Genomic DNA, 19,928 nt, shown 5'->3' with positions numbered 1-19,928 from the left:
AATCAATACCCCAACTCTGCCTGCCCTCCGCCCACATAATAAGCCAGCAGATGACATGATTGCTCATGCACGGATGGTAGCCTCTCCTCACTACCTCTCAGGACATGGGTGTGGCCGACTTTATGGGACAGCTGTTGCTGTTCTTCGCTGACCTCACTCAGATGTCGACCCTCTCTGTAGTGCACCGTTCAAATTGGACAGGCAAGAGTAGTCGATCTGCGCAGCCTGGCGTAGCGGCTAAAGGGACCCGCGTTTCCTGCATTCGGCCATGCCTCAGTCTCTGTTGTCACTGTTGCTTAGCACTGGAGCTACAGTGCTGCTCAACACTGTGGAAGCCTTTGTGGTGTTCAGCAATGAGCTCTATCACTCAGGAAAAAGGGTTCTATGGGGGAACCCTCTTTGGTAGGTGTGAAAGCTCCCAGATTGAACCATTTTGCCCAACAAAGAATCGATTACATTTGGTTCCTCTGGAGAAACACAGAGAAGCCATTTGGAGCCCTTTCTTCTGAGAGTGTATATTGCTCCTCGCTGGATCTTAAATACTGCTCAGCAATTTACCCTAAATACTGATAAATATTGAGTTCTGAAATCTGCTCAACACGGAACCCTCAGAACTACCCAACACTGGGCCTTAAGCACTGCTCAACGCTGAACCGTGAGAACTGCCCAACAGTAGGCCCTAAACACTGTTAAACACTGAAACCTGCACATTAGTCTGCACTGAACATTAAGCATAGCTCAGCACTGGATGTCCTGGCCTTGATTCTGCTGTGCACACAGTATACATGCAACGTACACCTAATGAGTCTCTAAACAGGCGCCTGTCAGGCTATTCCTCTCTCAGCCCTTGTTCCTAATGAAACAGGAGGGAGGTGGGGGGGGGGGCAGGGTTCAGGAGAGGAGAGCAGAGGAGAGAGAGAGAGAGCTGAGGCTGCAGGGCCTCTTGGGAAGTTGGGCTGGAGGGTTGTTAACATGCAGGTTGCATATTCCTGAGTCGCAGAGTAGTCTTATCTGGGCGTGCTGAGGCACTGAAGCTCTCTCCTCTCTGTTCCACACACGAGAGGAAACGGATCGCTCATCTCTGCATCTCTGCCCAAAAGGCCTGTCTCTCTCTCTCTCTCTCTCTCTCCCCCTCCCTCTCTTTCTCTCCTCCTCTCTCTCTCCCTCTCACTCTCATTCTAATTCTCACTGTCAGGCACTCAGTGACACAAACACTGAATTCCAGCTGCATTTCCACCCGACACAGCACAACAGTACAACATTAATTCCACTAGCATACTATTACACTACAAGGACGCTCTCCCGTCATAACATTTATGCTGTGGGTACATTTACACATAGCCAAATGGTACTATAGTTAAAAACACAAGCTGTGGCTGAACTCTGATTCTGAAGTGTGTTTGCATTGTCATGTTGTGCGTTTGCGTTGTGGGCTATACTGTATGTTGGCAGTGTGTTTGTTTTATATGCAACAGAACATTATGTCAAAAGGAGAGCACCTGAGTCCTTGTACAGTGTGTTTGTTTTTCTGCTTGCTACGTTTGTTTGCATATTAGCATTACCATGTGCTCCGTGTTTGAGTTTTTTTGGTGTGTGTGATTTATGTTGTGTTTGCTGTGTAAGCCATGCTTTGGGGTTCCTTTACACACGTTTGGGTGCCATCCAAAATGAGCTTGGGTTTTTGAGTGGTGTGTTTGCTGTTTGAGCAGTTTCGGTGAGAAGAGGAGCTCCAGGTGGGGAGTTCCTCTGTGAGCCGTTTTAGTATAAAGAGCAGGTCCGGTTGGGAGTTCCTTTGTGAGCAGTTTCAGTGTGAAGAGGAGCGCCAGGTTGGGAGTTCCTCTATGAGCAGTTTCAGTATAAAGAGCGGGGCCGAGTTGGTATTTGATCCGTGAGCTCCAGAGGGCTCTCTTCATGAGTGAGTGGAGGTGTACTCTTTATTCAAACTGGAAAAAAACCCAGCCAGGATCTTTGAACCGTGCTTCACAACTCCCTTGCAAGCACAGTATGTCCTTGGTGGGCAGGTCAGTGTTCCCTGTCCTGTGTTCCTGGCAAACTGTCCCTGCGGATTAGAGGAGGAGGATGAGTGGGCGATAGCCAGAGGTAGAAAAATCCAGGTTTAGAAAGTAAAAGTCCTCCCCAGTACTTTGTTCCAAAGGCCTGTATTGTGTTTGCCAATTAGCACACTTCTTCAGCCAGGAGACAGAACTAATCGGTGAAATCAGCTGGCAGAGTTCATGTGTGAAAGAAACGCATTGCAGGACTTTTACTTTGTGACCCCTGGACTTTCCGTCTTTGGTGATGGTGTGCTGCTTCGCGAGCTGCGCAGCCTGGAATGCGACGCGAGTAGAGCAGTGCTCTTTGAAACGCCGTGAAATGTGCTTTAGGCAAAAGGCCTCAAGACAGCAACAGCGACAGCACACCAGGGCGTAACCCCTGACAGCGAGTACAGCTCGTATGTGTCTCGTGATCACATTCGTGTGTGTCACGGTCGGGTGTTGAATATATGCGCACAGTTTTTATTTTATTTTTTTTACCTCAGGGAGTTCCAAACTTTGTGAGCTCAGTAGGCTATCCATTTAATGTGTCAGTACATTTTTGTTACCCACAGCTAAATTCTGCGCTTTTATATTTGAATTGATTCCTGCAAGTCTGCTTCGTACACCGTGATGAATAAAACATGTACAAAATCTGTATTGTTAAATTTCAGAAATGCAGAAATAGTTTTGCACTCTTAGTATGCAGAAATTTGCACGAGCACACGCAAACAACATTTAGCGATGTTAACTGTTGTACGGGCTGCAGACATTGCTTGCACATAGGCTACAGCTCGAAGTTTCTCATCTCTGTTTTGTCAGAGCCCCCCAAGGCACCCACAGAAAAACAATATCTCAATGTGGAACTCCATACTCCCCGTTTAGTAATTTGTCCATTCGTTTTTGTAATCTGTGCGCACAGTTTGGCACCCTAGGTAAAAAAAATATATAGGCTATGGGCTCATTCCAGTCGCTCATTTTTTGGGGGGGGGGGCTGGGGTGTGAAAGTAATTGATTGATTGATTGTTGATACATTAGGTCCTAAATAATCAAAGAAATGGGGTAGAAAATGTTTTCAATGTAAAACCAAAATGTGTGCAGTAAAGGGTTAATGAATTCAGCAGAAGGACACACCGCACTATCTATTAAAAGATTATTTTTTAAATTATTGCGTTGTCTTTATTTGGATAAGTATTATAAGATATCTGTAGACACCGTTTTATTAAAGCGATATACACTCAAACCTTTGGTAGGCTCTATCATGAATATTGATGACTCAGTGGTTTACCGGGATTCTCCACTTCGAGTCACGCCACGTGGCATCACCCCCTAGCCATGCCAATAGTCATGATATAGGCAATCACACGTTCTTGTACCATGTCACTTCAATTAGTTATCCTGTTTCCTCAGGTGTGAATTGTGGCTATGATGCTTCCGTGTCTGACATACCTGCAATGAACCCTTTATTTACAAATGGATTCAACATTGCAAACCCAAATGATCTCACTCAAAAAACCGTGTGCGCTGATTGCAAAACTGAGCACACTGATTGGCCAACCGAATGCGCGGATTACAGAACTGAGTCTACAGATTGGAAAGCCAAGCGTACGGATTGCAGAATTGAGTGCACGGATTGCAAAACCGAGAGTATGGGTTTCCACGCAGAAATTTTTTTTCTCACCTAGGGTGCCATGGGGGGCTCCGTAGAAATCTAGATGTCTAGAGGGGTGGAAATCTAGGTTGAGATACCTTTTGTCATAAATGGACTAGGTTAATCCCAATAGACCATAGCTCAGGTTTTACCCTGATATAGCCAGGCTGGTTATGTCCTAGTCGGCTAGAAAACTGCAACCAAATGTAGCTGGGGTTTCACCTGAATGCCTAGATGGTGTTTCAACAAATTTTCATGGAAAAAATGTTGACTGAGGTCATTCTGCATCGCCACCTTTAAGTTTAGCGACGCAGGAGTGGGCAGCCCCTGCATCTATGTCCACACGTGTCTGTGCTCACCGTACAGTGAAGAGGCTGCAGGAGAGAGTTCACTGCAGGAGACTGTCAGGTCCAATCAGGCTCAGCAGCTGATCTCACCGGGGACTGTCAGGTCCAATCCGGCTCAGCGGTTGATCTCACCGCTTTGCATCAAAATCCCTGGCCGGATCGGGACACACGTTTCTATTGTCAAGCTCTGTACCGTTGGGCCCTTCGCTGCTATCTGGATCTTAAAGGGATTGCACTGCTCTCTTTTCTCTGGAGTGGAAGCGAGAGATGCTAATAGGCTGTCAGGCTGTTCTTGGATAAAGCCCCTCCCATTCCCCCAGTGTGAATACAGGTAAGGTGTTCCTTTGTTCTTTTAAACACCTGGTCTTCCATTTGTGTGAAAACAGAGGCTGTTTCATCTTTTCCGCTGGTTCCCTCCCTCAAGTTTGGACAGAAAACCTGTTTCTTTAGATAGGTGCTCACCGCTCACCCTGTCTGAATTAGTGGTCCCCCCCTATAAATTTCATAATCCGCCTTTGTATCCTGTTGTCAAGATGGAAGGTCTTACTCCTGAAGCATTCTGCATATCACTGCTATTTTTATCTTTCCCCTTCTACCTTTTCCAACATTGGGAGATCAGCTCTGTTACCGGAGAAACCGGACTGCTGACAGGAGTCCTGGGACGCGGACGGCCTTCACGGCTCTTCCACCCGGCCCTCGGAAACAGGTGCCGCAATTAGGGCCGAGGAAGAAAAAAAATAAAAAAGCCAGGCTGGAAGTAACGAGGGCCATAGGAGGAAACCATCTGGGGGAATTTCGCCGTGGAAGCAGAAAGCAGGAAAGGCTGCCCGCGGTCGCACACCCCTGCATTTAATGCCAATTAAAGAGGCCCGAAATAATGACCCGCCGGAGCTCGGCTCGCGGCCACCTTTCTGCTGACGCCGCCGCTTTTCCGAAATGCCAGTTCGGTTAATTATGCAGGCAGGTAGCGCGCGTTGACGCGTTTGCATCTTTGGGTCAACATTTCCTCCGCCCCCTAGCGCGGCTGTTTCTGCTTTGCATTGCGGACGGCGCTCGCCTCTCAGTCTTACCGCCACAGGCGATGACCGATAGACAGCGGTCTATGACTCCGAGGGTTTCACCAGAGGGAATGAGATGACACCAGGAAATGGCACTGTGAATGTCATTGGCTTGTGCGAGACTCTGAGGACACTGATGTGCTCTGAGTACCAAATCACTCAGATTCAGACAGACCCAGGGTCACTGACATGCTCTGTGTTTGAAACACTCAGATTCAGACAGACCCAGAGACACTCACATGCTCTGTGTTTGAATCACTCCGACTCAGACAGACCCAGAGACACTGACATGCTCTGTGTTTGAATCACTCAGATCCAGACAGACCCAGAGACACTCACATGCTCTGAGTACCGAATCACTCAGATTCAGACAGACCTAGAGACACTCACATGCTCTGTGTTTGAAACACTCATATTCAGACAGACCCAGAGATACTGACATGCTCTGTGTTTGAATCACTCAGATTCAGACAGACCCAGAGACACTCACACACTCTGAGTACCGAATCACTCAGATTCAGACAGACCCAGAGACACTCACATGCTCTGAGTACCGAATCACTCAGATTCAGACAGACCCAGAGACACTCACATGCTCTGTGTTTGAATCACTCAGATTCAGACAGACCCAGAGGCACTCACATGCTCTGTGTTTGAAACACTCAGATTCAGACAGACCCAGAGGCACTCACATGCTCTGTGTTTGAAACACTCAGATTCAGACAGACCCAGAGACACTCACATGCTTTGTGTTTGAATCACTCAGATTCAGACAGACCCAGAGACACTCACATGCTCTGTGTTTGAAACACTCAGATTCAGACAGACCCAGAGACACTGACATGCTCTGTGTTTGAAACACTCCGACTCAGACAGACCCAGAGGCACTCACATGCTCTGTGTTTGAAACACTCAGATTCAGACAGACCCAGAGACACTGACATGCTCTGTGTTTGAATCACTCAGATTCAGACAGACTCAGAGACACTCACACGCTCTGAGTACCAAATCACTCAGATTCAGACAGACCCAGAGACACTGACATGCTCTGTGTTTGAAACACTCAGATTCAGACAGACCCAGAGACACTCACATGCTTTGTGTTTGAATCACTCAGATCCAGACAGACCCAGAGACACTCACATGCTCTGTGTTTGAAACACTCAGATTCAGACAGACCCAGAGACACTCACATGCTCTGTGTTTGAATCACACAGATTCAGACAGACCCAGAGACACTCACATGCTCTGTGTTTGAAACACTCAGATTCAGACAGGCCCAGATTCACTCACATGCTCTGAGTACCGAATCACTCAGATTCAGTCAGACCCAGAGACACTCACATGTTTTGAGACGCTGACACACCCAGAAAAAGCAGCAGCATACTCAGAGAAACAGGTACTGATATTGACATTGATTTTGTTCCACTTTAATTCCTCTACGTTTCTTTTATGGAATAACTGAGAGATCACCATCCTCATTGTCAGATGCATGTGAAAGATCTCATTGCAGCAAGTCAGTGACATGTAACACAGAACACAGCATTTCACAAGGGATGGAGAGGTGGAAAATCCAGGTTCAGAAAGTAAAAGACCTCGCCAGTATTTTGTTCTAATCACCTGGATTTGCTGATATGCACCAATCTTCAACCAGGAGGTAGAACTAATTAGTGAAATCAGCTGGCTGAGTTCATGGGCAGAAGAAACACATGGCAGGATTTTTTCTTTTTGACCCCTGGACTTTCCACCTCTGAAGGGATGTAACTGGACATGACCCTCACAAACTAAACATTCAGACTCACGGCACCTGTTCATTTGCACTTTCACAGTACAACAGTGCCAATCACACACAGGACGGCATTAACCTTTACACTGGGTTATGTACCAGACACTGCTATCCACAGCAGCCAGTGCATAAGGTAAAGTTAGATCAGCACAAATATAGGTATACGAAAAGACAATTAATACTATACCTATTTCAACAAAAAAATTGTTTATTTGGGCTGCAGCTTCCAAAGATCTCAGCATGGACAAATCCTTTGACATAGAAGAGGAAAGGAGTTTCTGATCTCAGCATGGGCACAAGAGAAGCATTGCAGTTAATATCTCACAAGGGAGGCCTTGAAGTCCGCAGCGGTGTTGGAAAGTATTAACTTAAAAAACAGTTAATCTGCCCTTTTGGAACTGGGGACACAAGGTTAGTGACCGAGGTGCTGGGCAACCTCGGGTTTAGGCTTTAAACAGAAATGCTACATTGCCATAACAGTCAACCAGTGATTATGGTCACAGCAGCAAGGCTCGCAAAGCTTGTTGTTATTCAATCATAGAGAGAGACACTTTCGTAGGGGGGAGGGGGTTCACTAGTCTCCTGAATGTTGAGAGAGAGAGGGAGCGATCAAGAGATAGATTCTCTCCTTCTGCTCCCTAGGTCACAGGTATAAAGTCAGAGCTTTGCTGCTGCTGCCTTTGCATGACAAGTACCCAACGCACTCTTTACTCCTCTAACAGCTCTCCTACAACCCCCCACAGCAGGAGAAGCCCTTCACAGTAGGAGAACCCTCCACAGCAGGAGAACCCTCCACAGCAGGAGAACCCTCCACAGCAGGAGAACCCCCCACAGCAGGAGAACCCCCCACAGCAGGAGAACCCCCCACAGCAGGAGAAGCCCTTCACAGTAGGAGAACCCTCCACAGCAGGAGAACCCTCCACAGCAGGAGAACCCTCCACAGCAGGAGAACCCCCCACAGCAGGAGAAACCTTTCACAGCAGGAGAACCCTCCACAGCAGGAGAACCCTCCACAGCAGGAGAACCCCCCACAGCAGGAGAACCCTCCACAGCAGGAGAACCCTCCACAGCAGGAGAACCCCCCACAGCAGGAGAACCCCCCACAGCAGGAGAACCCCCCACAGCAGGAGAAGCCCTTCACAGTAGGAGAACCCTCCACAGCAGGAGAACTCTCCACAGCAGGAGAACCCTCCACAGCAGGAGAACCCCCCACAGCAGGAGAAACCTTTCACAGCAGGAGAACCCTCCACAGCAGGAGAACCCTCCACAGCAGGAGAACCCCCCACCGCAGGAGAACCCCCCACAGCAGGAGAACCCTCCACAGCAGGAGAACCCCCCACAGCAGGAGAACCCCCCACAGCAGGAGAACCCCCCACAGCAGGAGAACCCTCCACAGCAGGAGAACCCCCCACAGCAGGAGAAGCCCTCATAGAGGAAATCCTCTGGTATCTAATTCATGTTGTATTTAATGCTTTGGTTTGTGGAATTATTTATCAGTTTAAACTGTTGCAACAAATGTTTGATGTTTAAACTAATTAACCTCCTTTGTGCTTTTCAGACCACCGTCCATCACCAAAGCCAAGGCAATAACAGGCTTCCAAATGACCAGAGGAGTTGCTGTCCAGAGACGAGTGAAATTCTACGGAATGAATCCCTCCAACTCTGGCTGAGGCTAAGGCCAGTTATGTATCTGCACCCAGATTCTGGGGAGACTGGCAGAATCCAGGTTTGACCCAGGCCATAGTGAACTTTGCTACTCAGGTGCAAGTCACTCAACCAGATCCACACAACTGCAACCAAAATTCAATTGTGCCTTAGGCTGATTTTAACCAGGTGGGCTGCTGGGTGACAAATGATTAGCCATAGCATCACCCACTGAAAAGGCCCCTTCTTTCTATTGTTGATGTTTTTACCTGTATCAGGTTGTTAAAATTGCCTAAAATGGCGGAACTCCCCAACAATTCTGTACCAAATATGTGAATAAAATTTACCGTAGGAAATTAAAGAGACATTTTTTTCAAACAGGTGGACATAGATCTACATAGATAGATATGTTCAATAATTTCTCTGAGCTTGTACAGGGCACCATTTAATGTAGGATATATGTTTATACCATCCTTCTACAAATGGTGGCGTACTTTTAAGATAATAAATCAGGCTCATTAACAAAATATAATGACTAGAAATTTCAATTAACATTGACATTAATTTTTATTACACATAAAATGACACATTACCAGTTAATCTTAAAATCATAATACTATACATTTAGTTGATAGCCAATTAATATAAATGATTCAGATAAGAGGTGAAGGCATTTCTGTTTTCCGGGACAAAATCCATGGGAGTTTGGTGTGAGAAGGGGCAGTGCTCGCCCTCTCCTCCAGTTCCAAGTCATGCAGCTTGATCCTTGTCGCTAGCCGCTTTCCTCATGGGACTTACTGAGGTTGCTCTGCAGGATTTGTTACTATTGGTGCAGGGCCCTCTTTGTAGTACTGATTGTACCACCGCTAATTGTGTAGCCTCGTGGCATTGTGTCTGTTTTTTTTTTGGACGGGAGGACTGTAGATTGGATGGGGTCTTGTGGACAGGTGGTTGCGTGATGAGTGGTCATGAGTTGGAGTACATCAGTCCTCCAGCCTCTTGAAGGAGGTCAGTGTAGCCGTCGGTTTGTCCTGGGGAGTAGGAGGCTTCACTGGATGAGCAAAGGAGTTCTGGATAGTAGCCACCTCCCCTTCGAAGGCATTGCTTTTCCCATCACTCTGATACAAGTGAATCTTCATCTCCTTTATCCACAAGAACTTTTTCCAGAACTCTGAAGGCTATTTTAGATACTTCTTAGCAAACTGTAACCTGGCCATCCTGTTTCTGTGGCTAATTCATGGTTTGTATATTGGATTGTAGCCTCTATAGTTCTGTTCAAGAAGTCTTCTGTGGACAGTAGTCACTGACACATCCACACCTGCCTTCTGAAGAGTTTTTCTGATTTGTCGAGCAGGTGTTTGGGGGGTTTTCTTCATCATGGTGAGAATTCTTTGGTCATCAACTGTTGAGGTCTTTCTTGGATTTCCAGGCCCTTCGCAATTACTGAGCTCACTTTCTTCTTAATGATGTTCCAAACAGTTGATTTTGGTAAGCCTGAGATTTAGCTTATGTCTCTTCCTTATTTATCAGCCCCATAATGGCTTTCTTGACTTTCATTGGCACAACTCTGGTTCTCGTGTTGACAAATGCCAATAACAGACTCTAAAAGCAATCAAAAGACTAGAATCAAGAATAGATGCTGAAAGCTGTCTTATACCAGTACTAAGGAAACAATTGAACACTCCTGATTAATCAGAAACACCTTTGAAGCCACTTGTCCCAAACTGTAGCCCTGAAACCAGGGGACTATGTATAAAAAGTGTTGTAATTTATACATGGTGAAACCAAAATGTATAACAAAAATACATTTTAATAAATGTTGGAAATCTGCTCTTTAACCACACGTGAATTGCTTGGTTACAAATCTAATATTATGCAGTATAGAACAAAATACATTTTAAAAATGCCTTTCTCCCAAACAATATGGAGCTCTCTATAAATGGTCAGTTTGTATAATACATACCATTCAGATCCAGAGCACTCTGATCCAGGTTTTTATGTTACATTCTGTAGAATCTAGAACACTAGAATGCTATTACTGATTTATACTCTATAATGGTAGCCTCCATGCTAGTATCCATTAAGATCCATAATGTAGGAGTAGGAGTCTCCAAAACTACAGATCTGAAATGTTATTCTCTTTTTTTTCAAAAATAAAAAAACAACAAAAGCAGCTATTTATTTCTATTTTCATTGATTTATGTATTTATAACTATTTATGGTTTTATTATGTGTTTTCTCCTGTGTTTCAGATATAAATGTTTAAGTGGAGTTATAAATGTGTTGGGTAGATAAGTGAACTGGAGCACCCTCTGCGTTCTTTTGCTTGGCATGACGAAGCCGTGGAGGCTCAAATTCTCTACATGTATTCTGTGCATTTTTGTTCCTCTGCTGGATGAAATACGTTGGAGGGATAAACATGCGCCCACATTAGCACATATACACAAGCGCGCATGCACTCATGCATGCACAAACACACAAACACTCAGGCATGCACACGAACGAGCAAGCGCACACAGGAGTACACACACATTTACACACGTCTGTACGCCAGCTGGGCTCTCTTGCATCTCTGCTCTGCTGTTTCTATCCCATGGTACATATATCTCTCTCTCTCTCTCTCTCTTTCTCTCTTTATCTATCGCTCTTTCTCTGTCATTGGCTTTCTACTCCTCAATAGCTTCTTTCTAGGAATCATTCTCAGACTTCATGGGCACCTTATTGCTTCACTTGACAGGTTTGATTTAAAAATAAAAATGAAATGTGAAAACACAAGATTACCCTTAAAAACAATACTCTGGTGGTTTAGAGGAAACAGTTTAGGACATTTGATTTTGCTGCATCACCACTGTGGTTCCACAGGTAGGTTATTGCTGTTATGCTACTTTATCATACAATGTATAATTAAATGAAACCCAAAAGAAACTATAATTAAAGGAAACATTTCTGGGGTTGTCCCTGCACTACAAAGATTTCACACTTGACTCACTGTACAACCAATGTTTAGAAATGTGTGAAATGTGAATTGTTGTCACTATGAAACTGAACACTTTTGAGGAAATACATTTTTTTCCCTGCCAATTATCGATCAGGGAAACAGAAAAGACTGTTGTGTTGGTTATAAATTAACCGGGGCGATCCTTAATAACAATATTTTGCTTTGTTTATGTTTGAATTTTTATTTGCATTTTCAGTGTAAGCATTGTTAAAGTATATCTAAGAACGTTTCTGTTCGGAATCAGTGAGGCGACCGTAAACTTGCAAATGTGACTGCAGAGTGGAGACTTCAAGAGGTTGTCATCGAGTTTGAGTTTCAATAATTAATGGCGATTCCTTGAGTGCTCCGGAAACAGCACAGTGGATGGAAAAAAATTGCAGCTCCGCCTTTCAGCTCAATTGGACTATTTGCGATGGTGTGCGCGGAAATGACTAGCTGCCCCAATTCCTCTCCTATCCACCCCCGGACGTTAGAGGTGAACGGACGCAAACGATGTTGCTATATTGATAGAAATCCGTCAAACGTGGGAGGAAGGGATTTTTCTCTTCCACAAGAATAAACAAGGGGAATTATTTGCACAACGGTTGCTTGCACAGGCAGACTAAATATAGAAGCGGGCCTTGCTTCAGAATTTCAGGTCATGAGTGTGAGCTTCTCTCGCTGATGCTACATTCCCTGATCCCTGAGACTACCCTGTGCTTACGCTGGTTTTCTTTCCATGTGAAGGCTTAATTAATGAACCATGATTGAGCTAGTAATTAAATACTGATTCAGACTTTACATGTCTGGGTGGTTATCTGCTGTGAACCCCTTGTATAAAAAAGAAAGAAGGACATGCTATTCTGAACTGTGTTTGTGCTAACTCAACAATATGAGCGAAATCTCTTTGCCTGTGTCCATTCACTAACTGGTAACAGAAATCACCTTTGAACTTCATATATATATATATATATATATATATATATTAATAGGTTGTTGGTTTATTTACCCAGAACACATGTGTAGGGGACAGATACACAAATACACTTCTTACAACAACATTCAATATGACAACTGAACTGTGTGAACTTAAAATTTAGTCCAGTTTTAAGTCAACTGTGTAATCAGTCTAACCTGTTAATTTACAAAATGTGTTTTGGGATACAAACATGGTCACCTGGACAATAATTGTGGAACACTGGTACTTGTATAGTAGCATTTATTAGTTGCACAAAACCACCCAATCCATTTTGAAGCAGACTTTTATGCATTTTTAGTGTATGTGTCCCAAGCTAGTGACATGAACTAATGCCACTTTTTAGTCAAACCAATCCATTGAAATATTTTACACAACTCACGAAACTGGATTTTGTTTATTTTCCTCTGAAGTTTATATATTATGACACTAATGGCTTGTCATACACTTTACTCTCTTTGGTGTGATGCCTGAAATTGTGATTTGTGGTCCCTATACAATAGCCAACACAGGACATTGTGGAATATATGGCTTAATGTCACACCCTTTCTGCCACACTAAATAACTAAATAAAACTTAATCTCCTATGTCCTGATTTATAACATACTACCTTAATTTCTCTGTATTTTACATAATCTTTTGTTGTGCAGCAGATAAAATTAATACGCTGTGACTAACCTTTATGAAATATACAGGGTATAGCCAAAATCTGAATTAACCACTTCCGCCATGTTTTTTCTGTCTTCATAACTTATTTCTGATTATCCACAACCAATTTTCCTGGCTTTTTGTGCCCCACCTGGGACAGCAGAGACATGGCACTTCAAAAATGACAAATAAGTAGATAAAAAACCATCCCTCGAATGTGTTTAGCTTATCAACTTCTTTTTATTCAATTTTTTTTATTGCACATTCAAATCCAATATTATCAGATAATATAAGCTTCATCGGTGCCTTTGAGGACACCAGTCCTTCATTATATACAAGGTTTGCCAATTATAAAATCCTATCCACTTTTATCATATTTTCTATAAAATGCTGCTAACCAAAGGCAATAAAAAACACCGCTACTGGTGGAAGGAGTATAAGGTAATGTATTATTGTGAAAATTAACCAAAAATGCAAACAACCATTTTTGAGTCGACATGACACAAACTAATACAAATCTCCATGCAAATCTTTTTTTGTTTTCTCCAAAAAAAGCGAAGGATTCTAACTAAAAGTAGGGCGAAATGGGTTCCTCAGAATTTCAGTATCAGGCAATGCATTCGCCTTGAATTGTGGCTGGGATTTAACCTCAGCACGATTTTGGTTGAGATACCACATTTGTCTGATTTTGAGCCAGGAAAATATCTGAAATACCATCACATGTAATCTAGAATTTGTGGCCATTTTTTGCCATCTTGTTTCTTATAACTCTCCTCTTGTATTGGCTGTCATTTGTCAATACCCAAGCGTGTTGAAAACCTATGTTGACTTAAAGAGAATTGGGGTTTGCCTGCCCGGCTATACACTACTCGAAATCGGCACATGTACTGTATAGGCTACATTAAATTTGCACTTGCCATTTTCCCCACCATAAAACCTGGTGTTGTCAGATGTAATAAACAGACACGAGGTCAACCTATCACAGTGTGGAAAGTAGCGAACGCCTACTGAACCATAGTAAATTATCTCGCTGTTGAGGATTCTGGTGTTGGAGAGTCCTGCCTGCTCGACGCTCGTCTTTTTTCGCCTGGCTCCTTTCTTCTTCCCTCCCCCGGAGTTCGATTCGCTCGGCTCCCGGTTTCTCCCTCGGTTGCGGGCGAGAGCGCTGGTAAACATGGCGTCGGAAGGGATGATTTTAACAAACCACGATCATCAAATACGAGTCGGAGTTCTGACGGGTAAATGCACGATTTCTCTGAATCCTTTGGGTTTCACTGTGGCGTCGTATGTGGATTTATTTTCTCCGGCTGTCCATGTTGTCTACCTCAATTGTCACCGTGTATTTTGCGGTGAATTTGCCGTGGCTCCTTGCGCCCTGTCTCCGGCTGCTTCAGTTGCTTGGTCCTTGCAAGCGACGGTGATTTAAAGCTTTCTACCTGCAATATTACTTGACAGCCTAAAACAGTTCGCGTGGTTTGAAAACATTACTCGTATTAATGATTAAATGCACCTTTCATTTCATTTCTGCGGCTCATTTCAGAGTCAAGAAAACAGTTTGTGTAATGAATTATTCATGTCCCGTACGCAACCGAGCTAGCTAGCTCGCATGCGAACTGTAGCTGAGTAGCTAGCAAGCTAATGATCGGACGTTAGCAAGCTACTTTCAGCACGTCAAGCCTGAAAATTATAGCCAGACCAGCTGTCGAAATGAGTCGAGCTACACACGTTTTCGTACAGTGGCTTACCGGCTACCGAACGTTAATTCATAGACGAGTAGCTGTTGCTAACTGCACTGCTGTTAAAATAGACACGTTTCAGGCAGATGTCAGAGTAAAATGAGCTTGCTAATACTGTGTGAATATATTTAAATAACAGCATTAGTGTAATGACAAACGTTATTCACAATCGAGAATGCCTAAATTGTGCGGCGTGTAATAGCTTGCTCAGTGTTACGTTAGGTCAGAGTTGTAGCTTGATGAAGCGGCTAGCTAATCTAGCTCACTAGCTACAGTGCTTGACATCCGAGTGGCTAGCTACTATAGATGAACACTGAGGAGGCATCTCTGATTGCTGTGCCATTCGTTCATATTGGTCGACTGCACTGTTAGTGGTTAGCTAAATCGCGAAGCTCTTTTTTATTGATGACATTTTAACATTCTGAAATCGAGTTTGAAATGATCTCTTGAGGAATGCAGTGCTCCGTTATCGTTTGTTGTAAACGAGTGATTTTCCCTGTCTTTGAATATGGCTGAACGGTATTGATCTTGCTTTGGGGGGAAAGGAAAGGAGACGAAACGAAGCAGATACGTGACGTTAGCCAGATATCGGCATGCTGCTGTTGTCGCTGCTGTCAAATTAAAAAAGGCAAGTCCAATAATACGGCTGAAGGAAATGATTCGATTCGCGTGTTACTGAAATTGATGTTTGTTGGGCATTCCTTTTTTTCGCCGGTTGTTCGATTCTCAGATTTCTGTCATATCCTCTGGGGTTTTTAAGTAGGGATGTGTGTGTGTGCGCGCGCGCGCTTATGCGAACGTGTGTGTGTCAGTGTGAGACAGAGAGAGAAAGAAAGACAGAGAGCGTGCGTGCGCGCGCGTTTTATGTAGCTAGCAATGGTAAAAATACAGCAGATGCAGAATTTACCAGGGAAACCCCACGCTCCCCCGCCCCCACCCCTGTTAGATTTCAAGATGGAAAGGGGATGCTGTCCATTGATTTAGGTGCTGAAACAACGTCAGTCAGAATTGAGTGCGGCAATGCCCTGTTTGCTCAAGCGAGCGTACAGGCAATTCACATGCATTTCCCCCCTACTGAGAATGACAAGTAGTTTGAGCTGACGGGGTTTCCCAAAAGACGTTCACGTATAGAATCATCCTTTATCCTGGGACGTCAAGCAGCATATATCGGTGTATTGGTCACGAGAACCATCCTCACCCCCGTAATATTTTGGTTAGGTTTGTCTGCGATTTACTGACATTTCATATAAGGACATTATTATTTTGCAAAAATTGCCTGACAAAGTGTGAAGAACAGCCGCTATCTTTGTATGTATACTGTGTATGTGTCTGCATTTTTCTGTTAGTTTGTGATAGAAAGGAACAGCCTACATTACAGACAGTATAATTATAGACATATTGTGTGAGGTTTATACTGTCAATATAAAGTACAACATCAATAATAAAGACATAAACATACTATTTGCTATGTCCCTGTTTGCTAATTCAAGTCAAGCTGAGCCTGCCGTTTGCAGGCTGATCTCCTCTTAGCTCTGCCTATCTCCCTGGGGAATTTGGGAAAGCCACATATAACTGAGCTCTTGCGGTTTCGCCATGGTCCTCACTGGTTTATAGTAGATTGGTTTCGCCTCCTTTTGGTGCTTTTGAATATGCCACATGGCCCATGGGCATGGATCGGTGGGCACTGCCCAACTCTAGACCATAATGGGGGCAGCCTAAGGCAGAGTTCTACAAGGACAAACCAATGGCACTTTTTCATCCATCACCACAATAAGGTTCTTCTCTGCATTTCGCCTTATTCAGTGATCCAGAACATTCTCTGCGACCCAGCCCTTGGGAGCGGGTCAGCCAGACAGCACTGAAACTCTAGCTTTAAACCGCTGGGGTAGGGCTGGGGTGGGGCCAGGCAGAGCACTTCCTGTTTCCTTTGGGAAAATTCCTTCATGGGTTCCATTCTGTCATGTGTTCCATCGTGAGAAACGTGAACGGATATTGTTAGACTCTCCCTGTAATGTGTTACTGAGGGATTTCACGGGAAAAATCGGAACAGTTTGCCTGTGATCATGTGACTTGCTGTTGGCTTTCAGTGACACAGTGCAGTCTGTGTCCAACGTTAATTTGAACCCAAACGGTGGATTTGGCGTGTAATTTGCAAATCGTGTTAACTTGTTCAGATGATTTTAAATGCCATGCTTCTGATTCGCTGCATTACATGCATTGCAGCACACTGTGTTTACTGATGGTTGGCCACACTGTGGTCATATATATATATATATATAAGTACCAAAAGGATGGAGCCGGATATTCCAATGCTACACTTAGAAGACACGTGGTTTCTTTGGTCTTGGCCATGCGTCTCTACGCAAGCCCCTACGCAAGCAGCGGTCCAGTTCCGGTGCTTTCGACGGGCTGTGAAAATCGGATGGCGGTAAATTTCCAATGAAAGAGGCTTAGGGAGGAAATCTCGCTTCTGCGGGAGACGGCACAGATTGTTTTCTCTCTCATTTCTTTCTCTTTCTTTTTTTTTCTTCAAGCAGCAACAACTCTGAGAAGCTGAGCCTTGTCGGAATTGTGTAGGCGGGCTTCCAAAGTTATGTGTTTATCAAAAAGCCATGAATCACTGCTTGAGAACCCGCTAAATTTAGACGTGACTTCCAAGCCGATAGATGGAAGCGTCCTTTTTTTGGGGGGGGGGGGGGGGGGTTTCTCCCCTTTGCCTGACGCGTGTAGAATTTTCCGCCCAGCACGGTTACAGCGCGGTGGTGCTGCTGTCGTTAGTGCATCCCCATGAGTTTGTGTGCGCGTGAGTTTGCGTACGCGTGTGTTTGTGTGCGCAGTAGGCCACGGCTACGCGCGTCGTGCATTTGCTCAGACAGACGATTTTTGCGAGTTTTGATGGAAATATCCGAGCGGTTCGAATGCAACGCCAACCGCGTCCCCTCAAGTACCGTCACTGGGGTCCCGTCATGGTTGGCGGCAGTTGGTGGTTGATGGTTCTGGACACGTACCTTATTCTACCGTTGCACCACTCCTGTGTCCGTAAAATTTAGCCAGTAGTGTGAAATTTGAAACTATAAGAGAATCCTGTCTCCTTGTAACATATAAAAGTATAGAGATGGCCGTTCGTTGACGGAAGAGTACTGGAAAGCCAGGCTGAAGAACAACATGGAGCGGTTGAGGTTTGGGACATGGCAAGAATCTTGCATTGTATGGAAACTTCAGTCTCCCACTACATGGACATACCGTCCGTGGACTAAAATGTGCCTTCACAGAGATAATGCGAGCTCCGTTTCATGCGAATGAGCTGCTAGGTTTCCTTTGAATGATTTGTCTGTCGATGGAAGTCCTATTATCTGGTCATCTGGAATTCTGCAGATCAATGCATATGACCAGTCATATACTGTAGAAACATATTGGCTATCTGACAGTCGTGACCCATGTGGAGGAGGAAGTTTAAATGATTGCGTACCATGTGGGAAAAGCCAGAAATATATCATTTAACGTGTCTAACTATGGATATATTGGGGTATGCGTCTGCATGCATGTATTAATGGTCTGGTTGATTTGGGGGTTGTGTTAAACGAGATGCATGTTTGGTAGGTGGGGATGTCTGTCCATCCTGGTGAGTGTGGGGCGTAGAAGTAGCACGCATGCTCCAGAGCTTCGGTGTGGAGCCTTGGGACTCTATTTTACACATCAGATTTGGATATGAGAAAAAGGAAGAGGATAACCTTTTCAAAAACTTCTTTTTTTCCCCACCCCCTCCTCCTCCTCCTTTCTTGGGTCTAAGCGTTCCATTCAAAGGTGCCGGCATCAAAGCTGGTTTCAGCGTGCAGGATTTTCTGACAGACCCTGTCTAACCGCTCTTCAAAGTGTTGATCAGCCCGGAGAGTCTCAACGCGCTCCGATTCCTCCCTCCTCCTCTGAACAGTGTTTTCCCCCAGAGATTTGTTGGAGTTCTGAGCTCACCGTGGTTGTTCACCTGGGGGAACTGTAGGTTTTGCGACAACTTGACGATATTTTAATTTGGTGTTTGTTTTATCTGTGCGTGTGTGTGCGTGCGTGTGTGTGCATGTGTGTGTACGTGTGTGTGTGCGCGTGTGTGCGCGCGTGTATGTGTGCATGCGTGTGCGGGTGTGTGCCTGTGGGTGCGTTCGTATGTATGTGCTCATACACACATATTCTGCCATCCTCTTATATATTTAACAACCAAGCTGTGAAGCTGGGGGGGGGGGGGTTACTGCAGAATCAACCTCAGTGGTGGCGAGAACAAATTAGTCAGGTACCTGTCCATTCTGTCCTTTTACATTCATTTAAATGCGAGGGTAGAACTTGGAGGACGGTGCCTAAAGTCAAATGAGGACACAGACGCATGCAGCACTCACCCCAGCAAGGAGGTAGGGTGAGTCATTGTACCTTTATACATTGTCTCCGTATTTAATGTACATCTGTCTTTGTCTGTTAAAGAGATTTGCTGTAGTAATTTAGAGGTTTTGGTGGTCATGTTGCTGAAATATTAACAGGAGAGACTGGCAATCCTGTCTACATGCAGCATAGCATACAATTCATACCAGTTCTACCTCATACCCTGTACCTACTCAAACCCTGCCTAACAACATCTAATTTCACCTATAGATGAAGCTATAAAAGACAACCTTTATTGTTGTGGGTTTTGGCATATGTGCTTTGAAGTGTGTGTGTGTGTGTGTGTACATCATATGCAGGCTACTTGTGAGGACCTGTCATTAACCTGCTTAAGCTAATGTAGTCAATACATTGAAATCCAGTGAATCCATCACAATGCACCCTGGGTGGCACCACCCACCCCTGGGCGTGGTAAATGTTAGCAGGACATTTTTTGACATTTTAATGTCGCAGAAATTAATCCACACAGAAGGATTACAGCTTCGCGGAGGAGTAGTCGAGGTCTCTTTAAATGACATCATCCCCGCCTGTTCCCTGTATGATTGATCTTTGTCCTGATGAGCTTTGCGAGTTCAGGGGAGAGCTGCCTTCTGGATTCAGTCATTTCCGGCCCCGTTCTCCAAGCACGATGTGATTGGATGTGGCCA

General features: G+C 44.6%; 1 protein-coding gene across 22 annotated transcripts in view; it reads left to right on the top strand.

The window, feature by feature from the left end:
- Positions 1 to 14,079: 14,079 nt before the first annotated feature.
- gphna (gephyrin a) overlaps positions 14,080 to 19,928 on the top strand; it is a 94,335-nt gene continuing 88,486 nt past the window's right edge. For 5 of the 22 annotated variants that reach the window (XM_035428734.1, XM_035428685.1, XM_035428692.1 and 2 more), the window contains exon 1: positions 14,083 to 14,358. In XM_035428734.1, coding sequence (XP_035284625.1) covers positions 14,295 to 14,358 — 64 coding nt within the window. In that variant the 5' untranslated portion in view covers positions 14,083 to 14,294. Of the gene's footprint in view, positions 14,359 to 19,928 lie in introns of all 22 variants that reach the window. The other 17 variants (XM_035428709.1, XM_035428612.1, XM_035428663.1 and 14 more) reach the window with 10 other exon arrangements.

Source organism: Anguilla anguilla, chromosome 1 (assembly GCF_013347855.1).
Source record: "Anguilla anguilla isolate fAngAng1 chromosome 1, fAngAng1.pri, whole genome shotgun sequence".
Classification (NCBI taxonomy): Eukaryota; Metazoa; Chordata; class Actinopteri; order Anguilliformes; family Anguillidae; genus Anguilla; species Anguilla anguilla.
The sequence above is the reverse complement of the archived record's forward strand: the minus strand, read 5'-3'. Positions and strand labels throughout refer to the sequence as shown.